This window comes from Archocentrus centrarchus, chromosome 7 (genome assembly GCF_007364275.1).
Source record: "Archocentrus centrarchus isolate MPI-CPG fArcCen1 chromosome 7, fArcCen1, whole genome shotgun sequence".
Classification (NCBI taxonomy): domain Eukaryota; kingdom Metazoa; phylum Chordata; class Actinopteri; order Cichliformes; family Cichlidae; genus Archocentrus; species Archocentrus centrarchus.
In genome coordinates this window covers 37,084,852-37,103,894 of record NC_044352.1, presented here as the reverse complement: position 1 = coordinate 37,103,894, position 19,043 = coordinate 37,084,852, and the positions used below count along the sequence as shown (strand labels likewise).

The window sequence follows — 19,043 nt, the reverse complement described above, 5'->3', positions numbered from 1 at the left end:
GTGCAATTTTGAATGACAAAGTTTGTCTATGTCTATGGATATCGATCGTTGCACCTTCGTGCAGTAGAGGGGATATGCAGAATCACAATACGACAGCTGATCAAGTGGTTTCATCTACCCAAGGCATTTTGTAGACAGTATAGCAGCCGTGGCCGTTATTTAACTTTAAATGACGACTTTAATCTCAAAATAGTTTTTAAGCTTTTTTCTCTAAGTTTTGACTTTATTCTCAGAAAGCACTTTTTTTTCTCACTGTGGCCCTAATACTCCGTCATAGACCTTACCCACAGCGACGATACAAGCGCTGCGGTTTGGCTTTGTTTTCACAGCCAGAGGTTTCCGCTTGTTATCCACGCACGGAGTGGGCGGAAAGGCCGCCAGGTGGCAGACTCTCTGAACAACACTACTTTTGTCGTAACGAGATTTGTTAGCTGTTAGCTGTTGTCTTCCGGTCGACCCGCCGGACTGCTTCTGAACCAATGACAGCGCTCACAGAGGGCGCTCAGCCAATCAGCAGCCGCTTCGGCTTCAGCGTCGCGAGGCGCTCCTAACCAATGCAACTTATCCTATTTTGGCGGCTGTGCGGAAAAGATGGCGGAAATTTTGAAAGGTAACACTTGAGGATTATAATTTGCTTTCATTTTCCACTGTATGTTCAGTCTGTGGGGTTACTGGGCTGCATGTATATCATTTAAATATCCCGAATACGCGCGTTTTTGAATCCTCGCGTTCACACAGCATTAACGGCGCGGCTGTGCTGGAGGTGCGTGTGCAGCTAAAGGCTGTTTCTGTGGAAATGACAGGCCTGCGGCTTCAGAGGAGCTCAGACTCGGCTCAGAGGGGCTCCTGTGGACGCCGGGAAGTGGATTACAGCCGCTCTGTAAACTGAGCTTTGAATGCGCGGCTTAGCGGCAAAACCATCGGTACATCGCAGCCGCAGCGCCACATGTCAGCGTGTGCGCGGCCGTGGGCGCAGCTCCGCGCACTTTAAAGTGCTTCTGGTTCCCCGCGTTTGCTCTCAAACTGAGCAACTCTGCTTCTCAGGGAGCACAAAGCAAACATGCAGCTCGTCCATCTGCACAAACCCCGACGCTGCCCCGTCATCAGAAAGTGCTCAGAGAGAGCGGAGTTTCCTCAGAGCCCAGCGCGCATCAGGCCACTTCACTTTAAAGGGCCATGAAACGCTACATGTATGAAGTTTACAGCATTGAGCTGCTCTAAACACTGTCACAGATTCAGTCTGTGAAGCTGAATTTAAGAAGTAACAGTTGAAAGTTTTACAGCTTGTGTAGCGCCATCTTGTGCCAGCACAGACCGTGACGTCACTGGGTGGTTGCCGCAAACGGACTCACATTAATTAGCTGATATGACCAAACTAGAGACAGAAGCGAAAACACAGTGGAAAGAAAAACTAAAAGCAGCCTGAGGGGTCAGTCTGTGCTGCCCCGACCGCAGCAGTGAGTTTATATTAACTACCCTCTCTCTCTGTTGAGCCAGCAGCTGCTGGCTAGCTGCGCTGAATATAGCTATAGCTATAATAGCTATAATATTCGGGTTTGCAGAGGACTTTATAAATGAAGACTGGAGGCTGGAGAGCCTGCCGGGTGACCGGACCGACCAGCTCGAGTCAGACACGCTGATGTTTTTTTTTTTCCTCGTGGGGTCGATCAGCTGACAAAGCAGATGTCCGCAAAATGCGATCAGCAATATTATGCAACAAACTAGTCTCGTTCCCAAGCACATCCAGCCAGTTTATAACATACAGGTTATAACATACAGCACCTCCCACAAACGCAGATTAGTTTCTTATGAAGCCCGATCGGGAATCCTGACATCCATCAGCAGGTCAGCAGGAGGATAAATCGGTTACTGTCCGCTCACATATGGGCTTCGCTTTTCTTCACTTCCAGTATGAAGGAATCCACTCAGTTAGATTATGTGACATACAAATATCTAAACCAAAACACGGAAATAAGGTCTCCAGAAAGCGTGGCAGCTCTTCCTCGGAGGCTGTTTTTTCCCGTCGCACACATCAGTCTGTTCTCCTGGACCTGCTGATGGATCCATCAGCACGCTGCGTGTACGAAGGCTGGTTTAGAGCATGCTCTAAACCAGCCTTCGTACACCCAGCGTTTCGTGTCCACTTTAACCTCAGCTCAGAACAGCAGGTGTCAGCTGACACCTGCATTGTTAAAGGTGTGTGTGTGTCAGGTTGCAGTGTGCCCTGTAAGATGTCCAGGGATGAGCTGGAAGCCCTGTGCCGTATGAAGAAACTCCAGTGCAGAGAGCTGGGAGTGAGCAGGGCCAACGTCAATGAGTATGAGGTGGAGTTCCTGTGTGACTACAAGAAGACTAAGGTATGGTGCCAGCATCCTAACATCTCTAACAGCTGTGCTCTTTCATGGCACTTTTGTCATTGTGAAATGAGGGAAGTTTTAGTGCTGTTTCTGGACATTGCCAGAAAGAACCTCCTTTAGAAGTATTTGTAATTAAGCATTTTAATTGTTGGACAGGGCATATGTTTGCTGTTAGAAGACATCACCCAGACAGTACTAAAAATAATACAGATAATCCTGTCCACCTGCATTATGGTGAAAGTGAATGAGTCACATATTCTGCAAGTGTGTATTCAGTGTACCGAGGTGAGGCCAACAGTCCTTTTTGCTGTTCGCGTCCGCTTTGGTGAAGCAAACGTTCTAATTTGACACTCCAGGTTTGTACAATGCAACAATTGCTGCATAACCAAAATAGTTTGTAGGAGTGAGATGCTTTGTGCTATGATATAACTTATTTCAGTATTTTGGATAACATAACTGTTTTGATTCTTGTATCAGTTTGTTGAAGCACTGTTATTTGCTGTGTCTTTAACATGCTCATATATGCACAATTTTGTTTGTTTCTCACATCTTAGCCCCAAGTTCTTTAAATGTGTTTGCACATGTGCCTGTAATGAACCTTCTCTTGTATTCCTGTCACAGAACACATTAACAAGAGAATCTCGAGGCGTTTCTAAATGAAATCTAACTCTTCAGTATGTGTGGCGGGAGCCTTCAGCAGGCTCAGTGTGGATGTGCAGCCATTTACCCTCCTACTGAACTGAGAGACAGGTTACTAAGGAAGAGTAACCACTGCCTTTCTAATTTGCGAGATGGCAGTGATTTAGTCATTTCCAGATAATTTGAATCTATGTAATTAGGACTGAAACATTCAACTTGCTGTGCTTGTGATCTCATTGCATTTGAGAAACTTTTTCACTGTTGTTATTTTCAGAAAAGCACTCATGTTTGGGAAAAGTGTGTATAAATGCTAGGGCTGGGCAATATGGACCAAAAGTAATATCTTAATATTTTTTAGCTGAATGGCGATATACAATATAAATCTCTATATTTTTTCCTTCCCAAAGGTATAAACAAAAAGGCCCTTCCGAGTCAAAGCTACATGTCCCAGATGTCACACGGGCACTTTTATTAACCTTCAGCTGTAGATGTACATGAGGAATTGCTCAAAAATCAACTATTGGCATATTTAAATAATAATGCTCCTCAAATAAATTAATGCTTTTTCCTCCATAACAAAAGACTCACAGCTGTGCTGTTAAAATGTAAACAGAAAAGATGCAGAGCAAAAACAGCAAAAGGCTGAGTTATTCTTCAAAAAGCCAGTCTGCAGTGAAGTAGACTTCACCAAAGTACTTCCTCCTGTGTGTACTCCTGTACATCTAGTAGTCTGTGCAAATAACAAAACAGACTGAATGAATAAAACTGCATCCTTCAGTCAGCAGGGTTCTAGCCAGCTCAGTAAATCCACAGACATATGCACTGACGTATCACAGTAACGGGCCCACCCACTCAATGCGGCATCTCCATGCACATGAAAAAGACCCACTTCTTACAGTACAAACCAACTTCCACTATGGAGTTGCAGTATGGTGGGCCCCTCTTGCCTGCAGCCAGGGACTCTTGGGGGTCTGGGCGATGCCAAAGCATACCAACGGATGCAGAACGAAGGCTGTATGTACACAAAGCACAGCAACAGCGGAGGATTTCAGGTTTCCAAAAGTCGCCGACATCACCGGAAAAAGTTGCTAAATTTGTCACTAGTCACTTTTTGGGAAAACAAAAAAACTCGATATCGCCCAGTCCTAATAAATGCAGTACTGTGAAAAGCTCTTGACCCCCTCATTTCTTTATATTTTGCAGGTAAAATGGGAAATAGGTACAGAAATTTATTGAAATGTGCAAGGCAAAAACAGAGTTTATACCATTTCTAACAAGCCTGAAAGTGAATATTTCTTGACCTCCTTTACATACCTGTCAATTTAAAAATACGGGAAATTTTCCGGTGCTGAAAATAGAGGTCACTATATGATGTCATCACCTCATTTGCATCATTGGTCATTTGCATGTAGTTGCAATCGAGGCTGTAGGAGTGAGGAATAAGATCTTTGGAGAGATAAAAAGTGTAGAAAAAACACCCAAAATATATTTAGAACTACAAATGAACTTTATGAAATAAACTTAATAACTTTAATTCTTTGCTTAGACCCACATTACATAGATCAGTTTTGTGCCGTATTGTTTAATGTTAGAATATCAAATTTAACGAAAACACTGTGGGGTGAGACTGCTAACTACGTTCAACCCTCCTCCTTTATCTGGGCCGCTGTTGCCAACTTGCGTAAGAAAACTCGCTGTTGGATATCTCAAAGGTTGATAAAGGCTGAGCCGAGGTCCAGGGATGGGAGCGGATAGGCAGGCTCGGTGTTTAAGTGAGGTTCAGGGGTTGGAGGGTGGAGTCGAAGTGAGGTTTGGGCGATGCCAAAGTGTACGAAGGGACGCAGTAAGAAGGCTTTATGTTCTGGCTGTCGGCACTAACCTCGCAAGAACTGCCACCCAGGCTACTTGTTATTATTACGGGAAAATAATAATACGGGAGGACAGTGGGACAGAGGGGTAAAATACCGGAGTTTCCCGGCCAAAACGGGAGACTTGACAACTCTGCCTTTATTCCTCAGCACAGTTTGAACTCTCTGAGGCAGTTTCCTGTCATTCCTTTAACAGTGAGTGATCACCGCGACGCACCTGTTACCTGCCCTTACCTGCCGTGAACAGCTGGTTCATGTCGAGCGTATCACTGCTGAGACGTCTGATCAAACACACTTTGATTTACCGTAATTACCCGACTGTTTGTCCTATTGGAAAAATTCAAACATACTGATACTGATACCGTACATACTGATGATTTGAGCCAGAAATTTCACATTTGGATTCATCACTCTGTAAAGTGGCATACCTCAGCCTTTTCTCCCTGTTTCCCTTCCTTAAGAATGGTTTCTTGGCAGCTACAGAGATCATGTCTGATGAGGCTTCAGTGACCAGCAGATGGATCAGCTGAAGGTCCAGATGCATCTCTGAGGTCCTCTGTCAGGTCTTTGCTGGATTTTTTTTTCCTGTCTCTTAAAGACATGACTTTCAGATCCTGTTCATCTGCTCTACTTTTTTAGTGCTACTTGTTCTTTTGACTTCCAGTTGTCCAGTTTTGTCAAAGTTTTTTAAAAACATACCGCACACCATGCTAAGATGCCACATTTTCAGCTAATAACTTGTTGAGAATCACCTTGTTGGTGCAAAAATATTATTTTATGCCTGTCATTCTGTGTTATCTTTGGCATTTTTCATAGATTCAACTGAAGAAATCAGAACAAATTACATGTTTTTGCAACAAGCCACATAAAAGTGCCAGATACCACAAGAGCCTAAAGATACAATTTAAAATGGGTTCTCTGCCAAGTTGTCTGTTATGTGTAAACACAGCACAGGTTCATCCCTTGAGTTTAGTTGTACTTTTATGGTTGAACAATTCATAAGTCAGTATCCAGTGGCTTAACAAACAAAAAAAGCATTCCTCTGAAAATGGTCAGGTACAAGAGCTGGACTGAAAGAATGAAAAAGCAGCCAAAGAAAAGACTTGAGAAAAGCCTGGAGAACTATTGCTCAACAGCACTTTACTTTACACTTGAAAAAGTCTGGCTCTTTATGAGAAAAATAAAAAGAAATGAGGGGTGGTTCAAAACTTTTGCACATGCTGTAAATATTGTGTGGTAGCTGTTTGGATATTTAGAACATCTGTTGTCTTTGTGGACATGGCAACAGGGTGAATACATTAAAATTTAGGAACAGCCAATATTTGCCCCAAAAAACTGATGTTATTATGTGTTTTTCAGGTTGAGGAGTTGTACTTAGTGAAATGGAAGGGCTTCCCAGAATCGGATAACACTTGGGAACCCAAGAGAAACCTAAAATGTCCCAAACTGATTAAGCAGTTCCATCTGGACTTGGATCAGGAGCTGAGGCGCCACAAGAGACGCTACATGCCAAAAAAGCTTGATAAAGAAGTTTCCTCATTTCTGGTCCAAAAGGCCAAACTCCGTCAGAGTCTGCAGCGCTGGGAGGACCATTTGAATCAGACTCGCAATCATCCAGGTCGCATTTTTGTCATGAACGAAGTGGACCTAGAGGGTCCTCCAAAAAACTTTACCTACATCAACAACTATAAAGTAGGTCAGGGCATTGTGTTAGATGAGATGGCTGTAGGTTGTGAGTGTAAAAACTGTTTAGAGGAGCCAATGAATGGCTGTTGCCCTGGCGCTTCTCTCCAACGCATGGCCTACAACGACAGGGGACAGGTCCGGATCCGGCCCGGACAGCCCATATACGAGTGTAACTCCCAGTGCAGCTGTGGGCCTGACTGTCCCAACAGAGTTGTGCAAAAAGGAATCCAGTTCGATTTGTGCATCTTTAAGACAGAGAACGGCCGGGGATGGGGAGTCCGCACGCTGCAACATATTAAGAAGAACACATTTGTCATGGAGTACATCGGAGAGGTGAGACCTGATAAAGTCCTTTTCTTGTTGGTTTCCTGTTTCATTTAAAAACATGCCACATCATTCTTCACTGCCATTTGTCACTGCAGAGCAGAGCACAACAAATCAGAAGCAGTTAAAATCTGCATGATGATGGAACAACAGTGTGGTCTCCAAGCTGAGTGGTGTTTTATAGAAAGGTGGTACTCTGGACCAGGGCTGATATTTTACAATTTTTCTCTGCCCTATTATTTTATTTGAAATGTGTAATATAACTAATTGCCGCAGGAGTAAGTAACCTATTTAGAATTATTGTGTCAGTCCTTGAAGACAAAGGAAGAAGCGTCGGGGAGGGAGTGGGAGGGAAGGAAAGGCAGGTGAGATTAGGGACATTAAATGTAGGGTCTATGACTGTAAAGGGAGAGAACTGCTGATATGATGGAGAGAAGGAAGGTAGATATATTGTTGGTGAAGAGCAGGTGGAAGGGATGAGAAGCCAGGAGCATTGGGGGTGGATTCAAGCTGTTCTACCATGGTGTGGATGGAAAGAGAAATGGAGTTGGGGTAAGAGTATGTGAATACTGTTGTGGAGGTGAAGACAGCATCAGACAGGATCATGAGTCTGAAGACAGAAATTGAAGTGGTGATGCTGAATGTTGTCAGTCCGTATGCCCCACAGGTTGAAGGTCAGTTAGAAGAGGAATTCTGGAGTGAGTTGAAGTGGTAGAGAGGGTCCCCAGAAAGAAGAGAGTGGTGATTGGAGCAGACTTCAGTGGACGTGTAGGTGAGGAAACCAAAGGTGATGAGCAGGGTTCTAGCAAGAAATAAATTTCAGCCTGGTGTGGGGGCTAATTAGCATTAGCTTGCTAACGCTAAATGCCATGGCAGCTTGCTAATTCAGTGTTGGTGAAGAGTTGGATATAGGGCTGCAACTATTGATTACTTATTCTATCGATTATTCTATTGATTAATCAAGTGATCAGTTAAAAAATACTTTTTTCGTGTTAACAGTTCATCTACATATTTTAACTTCCGTACTGCAGTTTTTCTCTGTGTGAAACAAACCGGGTGGATGGAGCAGCTACAAAGTTCTGTTTTCTTCATGTTGCTGATCAGCTGGTTGATGAAAGACCTCCAGCTGTTTCCAGTAAAGGTTTAATGGAGGTTACAGGAAAGGCGATATATGGCTAGAAAAATGTTTACTTTCGCTCCACCTGAGCTCACCGTCTCTATAACGGCTCCGCCTCTTTGTGCAGACTGCTGGTAAAACAGCTGACTACTGCTGTTGTGTTATCAGTGTTTTTGTTGAAAAACTGGGGGCTGCATGAGCGCAATGTTGTAATGCTTTGTATTCACAAGCATTCTCCTAAATACGTTTCTACTGCAGGTCTATATTTAGTCACTATTAAAGGGATTAAAGTATAAAAAATATTTTGACGGGGAACAATCGCTAGTGCTAATGGCAGCGCTCACTAGCAATACAGGTACTGGTCATAACTAGGGCTGCAACGATTCATCGATTAAATCGATTCTAAAAATTTATCGACACAAATTTACTGTGTCGATGCTTTGTTTAAACTCTGCAGTGCTCAGCTGTCTCGGTGTAAGCGGCGCTCCTCACTAGCATTAGCAGCATTAGTGCTGACATTTTTTTGTGGGTTTATTGGGGGCTGGCAAACCAACATAGAACTGCATTACCGCCACCTACTGGACTGGAGTGTGAATCACTCACGTATACACAAGCACACATTCTAAAAAGCTCTCCGTCGCTGCGATGGATTTCATTTAACACAGAGTGGATCATCACTAGAGTTGCCACCTGTCTCGTAAAATACAGAACCCCGTATGTTACGGGACTCCGTGGAATACGGCTCCGTAACATGCCGTGTTTCGTACTTTACGGGACGGGTGGCAACTGTCGCTGACATGCATTTCCACGCCTCCACTGCTCTCTGTGTGTCTGTGTGTGTTGTGCTCGCTGAGAATTTCAGCTGCTATTTTTGTCTTTACTTCAGCTGTAGCTACCAGAACTGGTTTGCTAGCGAGCGCGGGCCATTAGCACTAGCGATGGTTCGGTACCGGAAGGCCCGCCCCCCAGGACCGAGGGGCTCCTTCAAAATATTTTTTATACTTTAATCCCTTATTAGTGACTAAATATAGACCTGCAGTAGAAACGTATTTTCGAGAATGCTTGTGAATACAAAGCATTACACCATTACTCACACATGCGCCATGGCTCCCGCAGCCACTAGTTTTTCAAAACACTCATAGCAGGCAGCGGTTTTAACTGCGCAAGCGCAAAGAGGCGAAGCTGTGAGGGTGAGCTCAAGTAGTGAAAAAGGAAACATTTTTCCAGCGTCCAAAACAGCAGCTTTTTCTTTTAGTAACCACCATTAAATCTGTGAAACAGCTGGAGGTCCTTCATCAAGCACCTGATCAGCAAGTGTTAAGGTGAAGAAAAGAGAACTTTGTAGCTGCTCCATTCACCGCTGTTTGTTCACAGGCGAAAAACTGCAGTACGGAAGTTAAAATATGCAGATAAACTGTTAATAAAAAAAGTATTTCTTATCCGATTACTCGATTAATCGCTGGAATAATCGATAGAATACTCGATTACTAAAATAATCGTTTTATGCAGCCCTAGTCATAACATTAAAATATCATTAAAAAGTTGATTTATTTCAGTAATTCCATTCAAAAAGTGAAACTTGTATATTATATTCATTCATTACACACAGACTGATATATTTCAAATGTTTGTTTTTTTTAATTTTGATGATTTTAACTGACAACTAATGAGTCATTGAAGGCACCTGAATCTGATTGGACCGTGTGTAGTCTGTGCTATGAAAATTAAATTCACGTTTACCTGCAGCTACTGTTAATAAGCATTCCTTAAGCAACACATCAGTGTGTTATACTTGTGAGTCTACGAAGACAAGAAACAAGACAAGCTCCTGGGATTTTATGTTTAATAGGAAGCCCAAAATTGTCCTTTGAGCGCCCTTTTTCCTCTACTCCCCCCTCGGTTTCATGATGGTTGCTATTTTGCCCAAAAAAAATCAAGCCTGAACAGGACCGTTGCAAGATCCCGTGTACACATTGTGAACGAAACTGGCCGTGCCCGGTGGCAGGTTGCAAATTGGACAGTTAGTGAATCAGGAAGGAAGTGAGGACAGAGTGGAAAGGTGGTTGGTCTAGATGACATGCCTGTGGAGGTATGGAGGTGTCTACGAGAGAGGACAGTGGCCTTTTAGACCAGATTGTTGAACACAGTCTTGGAGAGTGAGAGGATGCCTGAGGAATGGAGAAGTGTACTGGTACCAGTTTCCCAGAACAAGGCTGATGTGCAGAGCTGTAGTAACTACAGAGGGTTAAAGCTGATACCACGAAGCTCTGGGTAAGAGCTGTTGAAGCTGGGTTAAACAGAGAGGTGGTGGTCAGTGAGCAGCAGTCTGGCTTGATGCTGAGAAAGAGCAGATGGTCTGCTGGCCCACTTCCAGCATGTTTTTTTTTTTTGCACTTCAAAATCTGAGGCAGTGGTTGAACATGAATATATCAATTTTCTCTGGTCTTTCTCACCATACAAATGAACCAGGATCTGTAATCTGGGACAGATGCATCCAAACATGTCTGAATATGGTTTAGTTAAAATATGAAAAATAATACAAGCAGTCCTGCAAAATCCCACATTTGACACACATAAAAAACTTCCCTTTGCAAAAGATGACTAGTGCCAATTTCTGAATGCTATATAGTTGTATTTCACAATAATACTAAATAAAAGATGTAGAACATGAAAAAAAAAACACACCCAAGTAAAAATGGTTTGTCAGTAACTTTATTTTTGTAATCTGTGGATTAAAAATCACTGGTGCTTATACTCAGCAGGTATAATAATACAGTACATCATAGGTACTGTTGACTTTCAGACCATCTATAAATCTATTTGGTTAACAGTTTATTCAGCTTAGCATCACAGGGCTGGTCTGTCCCAGTTATCATGGGGTGGGGGGGGGCACCAGTCTATCACAGGCCAACAGAGAGTGACGCAGAAGCACACACACACACTCATATCCACACCGACGGCTATTTTATTTTATCTTTTGGCCATAACCTAACAAGCATGTCATTGGACTGTGGGAGAATAAACTCCACAGAAAGGCCTCAGCTGAAAAAGATGTTTGAACCCAGCACCGCCTTTCTGCAGCAGTGCCAACTACTACCACCCCAATTTGGGGCAGGTCCTGTAGTTCTTAGAACAGTGTGAGTACACTATCATCCACTGCCACCTAGTGGTGGAAGTTTTAGTTAATTTGTGTGTAATTCTGTTTTTTTCCTCCCAAGAAAGAAAAGAAAAAAAAAAATCCATCTATCCATTTTCTTCCATTTATTCGAAGCCAGGTCACAGGGGCAGCAGCCTAAGCAAAGAAGCCCAGACCTCCCTCTCCCACCTCCTCCAGCTTGTCTGGGGGGACCCCAAGGCGTTCCCAGTCCAGCTGACAGATATAATCTCTCCAGCATGTCCTGGGTCTGCCCTGAGGCCTCCTCCCGGTAGGACATGCCCGGGAACACCTCACTCAAGAGGCGCCCAGAAGACATCCTAGTCAGATACCTGAACCCCGTCAACTGGCTCTTTTCGATGTGGAGGAGAAGCGGCTCTAATTTGAGCCCCTCCTGAATGGCTGCATTCCTCACCCTATCTCTAAGAGAGAGGCCAGCCACACTTCGGAGGAAGCTCATTTCTGCCTCTTGTATTCATGATCTTTTTCTTGGGTAGGGACGTAGATCGACCAGTAAATCAACAGCTCTGCTTTCACGCTCAGCTGCCTCTTCACCACGACAGACCGGTGCAGCGTCCACGTCACTTCAGACGCAGCTCCGCGCCGTCTGTCGATCTCCCGTTCCCTTCTCCCATCACTCCTGAACAAGAGCCCGAGATACTTGAACTCCTCCACCTGGGGCAGCAACTCGTCCCTAAGCCGGGGTGGACACTCCACCCTTTTCCGGCTGAGGACAACTGTGCTGCAAACCCTTCCGCTGAGAGCTGGAGGCCACCACCCGATGAAACCAACAGAACCGCATCATCCGCAAAAAGCAGAGATGAGATTCCATGGTAGATGCCTTCTGCCTTGGCTACACCTAAAAATTGTGTCCATAAAAATCATGAACAGAAGGGGAGACAAAGGGCAGGGCTGTGGGTGCTTTTCCTCCAACATGCTGCACATAGGTGTTTCTAATCGTGTTCATGTTCTGATGTTAATGAAGAGCCTTCATTAATGTTGTGTAACGCTTGATTGCATAATTAGCCTGTAGAAATGTTTGAAAGCACACAGTGTGTAGAACGATCCATACTCCCAGTATTAGTAAGCCCTTTAATAATCCACAGCTTTATGCTTCTATTAGTAACAGTTACACACCTTTCAAGACATTCATCCCTTCAGCCGCTGTATACACAATTGTGGACATCACTTTCTATAGTTATATTTTGTACTATAATATTCATTTTCTGACATCTCCTCCCTAAAAAGTTTATGTAGGCAGATGGTGTATGGTGACTGAAGGGGCTAAGCACTAAACATGAATGCATTGTGCTTGATACTTTACCTTAATGCTACTGAATTAGCTCAGTCTGAAGCCTCACACAGCTCTCTGTGACCCTGTTTTGGTTTCGCTTTTGAAAGTTGGTGAAGTATGAAAAGATCCAACTGAAACCTGCTGACAGCCTAATGAAGGATGTCAGCCCAGACTGCAGACTGAAACACTCACACAGTAGAACAGAAGCACCTTGAGATGACCGCTGTCTTGAATTGGTGCTGTATAAATAAAAGTTCAATAGAAAAAATGACCTACGTTCATTCTTATGTGACTTTAATCCAGCGATGCTCAGTTGCACAATAAATAGAAGAGTGTATCTAGAAAGCAGCAGCAGAGGCCTGGTCTTGGTGAAATGTGTGTTCACTAAGTGACAGCGTTAATGTTTGTCTAACATGTTTGTATATGTTCACCAAACACCCAAGATCCCAGTTCAGAAGTCAGAGTAGATCCATAAGAATGCTGAAAGTGCCTTTTTCCAATCATCTGCTTACAGTGACGTGTTGGAGCCACAGCTGCTTTTTCCTCCACCAGCTGATCTAAAAACCTAAACTGAGTATTGACCATTCATCTTGGCATTTAACTTCAGACAGCTTTTTTTTTTTTTATTCATTTTTTGGGCTTAATGTGACTGAGCTTATGTGCCCACATTAATATTTTTATAAAATAATATTCGCCATCCACTGCTGTCGCTGTGTTTCCACAGATTATCACAACAGATGAAGCAGAGAGAAGGGGGCATGTATATGACTGCCAAGGCTCCACATACCTCTTTGACCTGGACTACGTGGAGGATGTGTACACAGTGGATGCAGCTCACCTAGGAAACATTTCTCACTTTGTCAACCACAGTGTGAGTGCCTCAGTGTGAACATGTCTGTCTGGATCTCCAGACCATTTCTAAATGAGCACACCTTTATAGATTCTGCATTATGTTCCATCAAAACGAAAGCTTTTAATATCGATACTGATGCACAGCCAGACTGTGGCTTTTAAATTTGAAAGCAGAGTCTGAGTGAAAACCTTTTGTTCTGTTTACAGTGTAACCCTAACCTGCAGGTATACAACGTGTTTATCGACAACATTGATGAGAGGCTTCCAAGAATCGCGTTATTTTCAACGCGCGCCATCCGAGCAGGAGAGGAGCTCACCTTCGACTACAAGATGCAAAGTAGGTGTTGTGACTGAGCAGATTTGAGCTATAGTTTCAGTTTCGTCTCGGTGCAAAAACTGACCTAAACCAGACTTTAAGGTGCTGTCAGAAGTCTGCAGAACTGAATACGTTCAGTTCTGTCCCCCCTGGTAAGACATGCATAAAGGAAAGATTGAATAGTAATTATGTTGGTCTCCCCATGCTGTCGTAACCACACTGACCCACTCTGGAACAGGAGAACTCCAGGCGGGTGCTGCAGTGCCTGTAGCTGGGACGTTTGGATCCTGTAGATTGCAGGGTAAATGGACTAGTTCTTATATAGCGCTCTTCTACTCAGTCTGAGCACTCAAAGCGCTTATACAACCTGTTTGCATTCACCCATGCACTCCCATTCATACAAGCACTTCCATTTTTATGAAGCTAAGTGCTTTTTAATTAGCTAACATTCACACGCATTCTTACTCCGACAGAACGGTCGGAGAGCAACTTGGGGTTAAGTATCTTGCCCAAGGATACATTGGCATGTAGCCTGGAGTAGCCAGGAATCGAACCGCTGACCTTCTGATCAGTAGGTGACCTGCTCTACCTACTGAGCTACAGCCACCCTGTGGGGCCTGTATGGATCAGACGTCTTCTGGCACATCCCGAGGATTCATGATCTGAGTTCAGATCTGGAAATCTCGGAGGCCTAGCCTAGGGCTGGGTGATATATCGAGGTTTTAAGAAATATCGATATATTTTCATACGCGATATAAGATGAGACAAGAAGGCCCGGCCTTTCTTCCTCACAGCTTCACCTGTAAATCATGCAGGAAGTGACAGCATGGCAGTGTTACCAACTTAGTGGCTTTTCATACCCCTCCCAGTAACTTTTTTCCAAAAAGTGACTAGCAACAAATGTAGTGACTTTTTCCGGTGATATCAGCGACTTTTGGAGAGTTTTGGAAACCTGAAATCCTCCGCTGTCGCCGTGTTTTGTGTTCATACATCCTTCGTACTGCGTCCGTTGGTACGCTTTAGCATCGCCCGGACCCCCAGGAGTCCCTGGCTGTTGGTTTGTACCATAAGTCACGTGACTTTAATAGCAGAAGTGGGTCTTTTTCGGGATGCAGCCGGTGGATACGTAGACACCGCATTGAGTGGATGGGCCCTTTACTGTGATATGTCAGCACATAAATCTGTGGATTTGCTGAGCTGGCTAGAACCCTGCTGACTGAAGGATGCAGTTTTATTCATTCAGTCTGTTTACATGTTGTTATTTGCACAGAGTACTAGATGTACAGGAGTACACAGAGGAGGAAGTACTTTGGTGAAGTCTACTTCACTGCAGACTGACTTTGTAAAGAATAACTCAGCCTTTTGCTATTTTTGCTCTGTATCTTTTCTGTTTACATTTTAACAGCACAGCTGTGAGTCTTTTGTTATGGGGGAAAAAGCATTAATTTATGTGAGGAGCATTATTATTTAAATATGCCAATAGTTGATTTTTGAACAATTTCTCATGTACATCTACAGCTGAAGGTTGATAAAGGTGCCTGTGACATTTGGGGTATGTAGCTTTGACTCAGAAGGGCCTTTTTGTTTATACTTTTGGGAAGAAAACATATTGAGATATTATTTTTGGTCCATATTGACCATCGCTATAGCTTAGCCATCTTTCACTCTAGCTTGTTTTCTTTGAGCTGTGTTGTGGCGTGGCTGGTAGCACGGTGTGCTAGCTTGATCTGCACTGTTATGAGATCAATGAGATCACTGCACGTGTTTTGACATTAACAGAACATGAAGGCCTGCAATGATAATGAATCTTCTGTTGTTGTTCATCTAAATGGGGTTTGCTGTGGTAAATTCACATGGATGTGAACCAGTCTCACTTCTCTTTCTTTCTAGTTGATCCAGTTGACACAGAAAGCACCAAAATGGATTCCAGTTTCAGTCTAGCTGGGCTTCCTAGCTCTCCAAAGAAGAGGATTCGAGTGGAGTGTCGGTGTGGATCAGACTCGTGTCGAAAATATCTGTTCTGAAGGACTGTGGGAGACACAACACCTATACCTGTGTAAAGATTTGGAAAACTGTACAGATTTTTATGTTTTTAATGTTTATCTTTTATGAAAGACTAAATTCCAACTCCACTTTGTGAACACGGCAAACTCTTAAGATGGAAACCACGGTCTAGTTTTGTGTGTGTGTGTGTGTGTGTGTGTGTGTGTGTGTGCGCGTGTGTGCATGCGCACTTAATTACAAAGAGGTCATTTTGTTTCCTGTCCTCCTGTAACTGCGTGGTAGGTTAAACAGCTGGGCCGTCCCACAGAGTGCAGTGCGTGAGTCCTCTCTGGTGTTCCTGTGACTGCAGCAGGTTTATTGCAGCCACATCACTCAAAAGAAGCGTGATGGGTAGAAAGCCGAGCAGGCAGGCACTCCAGTGTTTTTCAATCTGGATCTTTGTTGGTTGAAGTGATTTATAGGGACAGATGTTGGGGTGATCACTGCAGTGTAATCCCGCCAGGCTGACAGGCTCACACTCAGTTCTCAGTGTCTTTATCCTTCCATGCTTTTGTGTGCTGATGGCAGGTAATCATAACAACATTATTCCACTCAGTGTGCGGCAGGCAGTGCCCGTCTGCAGCAGCATTTTCTGCCCAGGAAGTACTGCTTTGAGTGATGTGAGTGCGATATTAGAACCAAGGTGCAGTATATGTGGTTGCAACTTGGAACAAACGCGGCTCTGATGTTGTTTCAGCACCAGCCGGCAGTTTCACCACACTAACACTGAGCTCAGTTTGTCATCCGTCTGTGTACATAGTTTTGTTGGGCACGCAGTTATGAAGGGTTTTCAAACTCGGACCGGGCTGAAACAACGACATTGAGCTGGAAAGCTCAGGTTGGTTTGGTTGTACTGCAGGTGGCAGGCCCTTCTCCTCTGCCAGGTCCCTCACACTGTCTTTTAGTGTGTATTTAGCTTATTTTAGTTGCGGCTGAGTCATAGGTGCAAAGTGGTATAAAGGCCCAATCTTAATTGGCCTTGCCCTGCTTTGCACTGCTGCTGAGTTAGTGTGGAGGACCAACACCGGAAGCCTGTGCTGGTCCTCCACACTCTGCTACGTGGCCAGCATGGAGTAGTGCTCAGCTGGTGGGTGGGGTCAGAAAGAGAAGTGCAATTGGCTCATGCTGTCAGTTTGCTGAAATAAACAGATTCATGCAGTGTGTCGTCACACTGCCAAATCAAAGTGTGGCTCTTCTGAATGTGTAGACTAGAAGATGTGGCGCTGCTCTGCCTGCACCAACTCTCAACCCTCTCAATGAGAGGAACAGAGGGCACTTCGTGCTTCTCTGATCCTTTGATCAGACAAAATAACACAAGTTTGTAAAGATGACTGTTGTATTCTGTGTAACAGTCTCACCACTACAGAGTAAGCTTAGACCTGCAGGGAGGGGCCGAGCCTCCAGCAGTCTGAGCACACATGCAGGAGCTCCATGCTTCTTTTCACTAACAGCTGCACAGGTGGATGAATGTCTCATTTTTGGATATGATCTATTATTATGCCTGGTTATTTTTTAAGGTATCTTTGTATCAATTCACATATGTCAAAAAAACCCATACCTTTCTACTCTTCCTGCCAAAGAAGTGGATTCTGTGAAGCCGGCGTATGGACTCAGACTTTACTGCAGATACATGAGAACGTTTGTGAACGGCTCCTCTGGGAAGCCCGGCCCATTGTAGTGACTTTTGTCCCTCTCCTGTATTTTTATTTTTATGGTCAGTAGCTGATTATTTTGCAGTTTGAATATTTAAGTTTTAGTAATCAGTAGATGTTTTAATCAATGTGACTTTCTGATAGGTGGAGAACAAAAACTGTGCAAATAAATGCTTCCTTTCTATCCCATGGGAGTGGTTTCTTCCAGATCACTGAATCTTTGAGAAGGTGAATGATGGATGGGACATTCCTGTCACAGCAGCCAGTGAGAAACCACAGCTTAATGGCTGAATGATGAAGAAAAGAGCTCAGTCACACCCAGTGACCAAAATACACTAAAATGGCTTTGAATGGGAAAACTGCACAGTGAGGAGGTGGAGCCGGCCATCCACCAGAGGTCCCTTGGTTTGAGCCCTGGCTCCTGCAGTCAGCATGTCTGAGCTCCCTTGGGTAAGACACTGAGTCCACTGGAGTCGTACATGTCGTACGGGTGAACGTGGCTGCAAGTCTGAACGGAGGTTTAAGAGCTCAGTAAGGGCACAAAAGTCAATGATGTATCTGCTGGTTATCACAGGGACCTCCTGGACGAATGCTGCTCCATGCCTTCACAGCATTTTTAAAACTTGGAGAAGGAATTTGGTTTATTAATGTAGCATGAAAATCATGAAATCAGTTACCTCGAGGTGCTTTGGATTGTAAGGAAAAAACACTCCAATGCTGGAGAGGCAGCCTCGGCCATCAATGATCCCTGTGAGCCGTTGGACACACACAGACCTCTGATCCATGCCAAGGGGCGCTGAACCAGTTCACTCACACACCCACCCACCTATATCTCCAGCAGAGGCCTGGGACAGTCTTCCAGAGAGAGTCCCTTGCTTGGTTTACGCAAACTTTCTTTGCATTGTTCTGCTGCTGTGTGGAGACGTACTCCAGGTCCTGGAGGTACATCTAATATATCCATTATCCAAAGAAAGATTAGCACTTATTGAGAGTGAAATAATGCAGACAAATTGGAACGACAATATAGAAAATAAGTCCTGTGAGAAAGTGTGCAGTGGTCTAATGTTAGCCAGATATATTTAAACAGTCACAGAAATGAAGCCTCAGTTTAATAGTAATCTCTGGGATTTCATGAAAAAAGGGATGCAGTCTTCAGAAAGGATTTGGAATGAGGATTGATTACACTGGTCAACAAAAACCCTTTTTGTCTGCTGCCTGAGGAAAAACACCTGATGTTTACTAATTTGGGTACGCTGATTCCAAATATGCTGATTCCAAATCTGCTGATTCCAAATGTGCTGATTCCAAATCTGCTGATTCCAAATCTGCTGATTCCAAATATGCAAACAGAATTTCTCGAGCACGTCAGGATGTTTAGTTACGTAACTATGCTAATAAATGCTAATCACCAAAGTCGACATCAGTGATTTTATTAGAAAAGTACGGCATGAATACAAAACTGGTGAAAAAAAAAAGACACAAATGGGGCTCCACCATAGCTCAGGGTGTGAGCAGGCGACCATGTATGCTGCTCGGCTGTGTGGCCAGAGCAGGTTCAAGTCCTGGCCTGTTGCCATCTGCCACGTGCCTTGCCCAGTTTCTCTTTCCTGACTATCCAGTGGCGGAGCTAGACTTTTTTTCAAGGCGTGGCCAAAGGGTGAGCAAGGCTTTATCAGAGGGGTCCATATACAAATGATGAATGAAAGGAAACAAATATTTTCTCACACACACTCAAATTAAA

At 44.0% G+C, this 19,043-nt stretch overlaps 1 protein-coding gene across 2 annotated transcripts; it reads left to right on the top strand.

The window, feature by feature from the left end:
- Positions 1-545: 545 nt before the first annotated feature.
- LOC115783583 (histone-lysine N-methyltransferase SUV39H1) lies at positions 546-17,486 on the top strand. Of its 2 annotated transcripts, none has more exons than XM_030734475.1 (6): positions 546-610; positions 2,212-2,357; positions 6,224-6,883; positions 13,164-13,310; positions 13,517-13,628; positions 15,498-17,486. In XM_030734475.1, exons 1-6 carry the CDS (start codon positions 592-594, stop codon positions 15,629-15,631), a joined length of 1,218 nt encoding a protein of 405 aa, XP_030590335.1. In that variant the 5' UTR covers positions 546-591; the 3' UTR covers positions 15,632-17,486. The 2 variants fall into 2 exon arrangements, with proteins under 2 accessions (XP_030590335.1, XP_030590334.1); XM_030734474.1 differs by having other exon boundaries at positions 13,499-13,628.
- Positions 17,487-19,043: the final 1,557 nt, after the last annotated feature.

Coding starts and splice junctions, on each gene's coding strand:
- LOC115783583 (XM_030734474.1), top strand. Junction 2,358..6,223: donor GTGACTACAAGAAGACTAAG/GTATGGTGCCAG, acceptor TGTGTTTTTCAG/GTTGAGGAGTTGTACTTAGT. Junction 6,884..13,163: donor TCATGGAGTACATCGGAGAG/GTGAGACCTGAT, acceptor GTGTTTCCACAG/ATTATCACAACAGATGAAGC.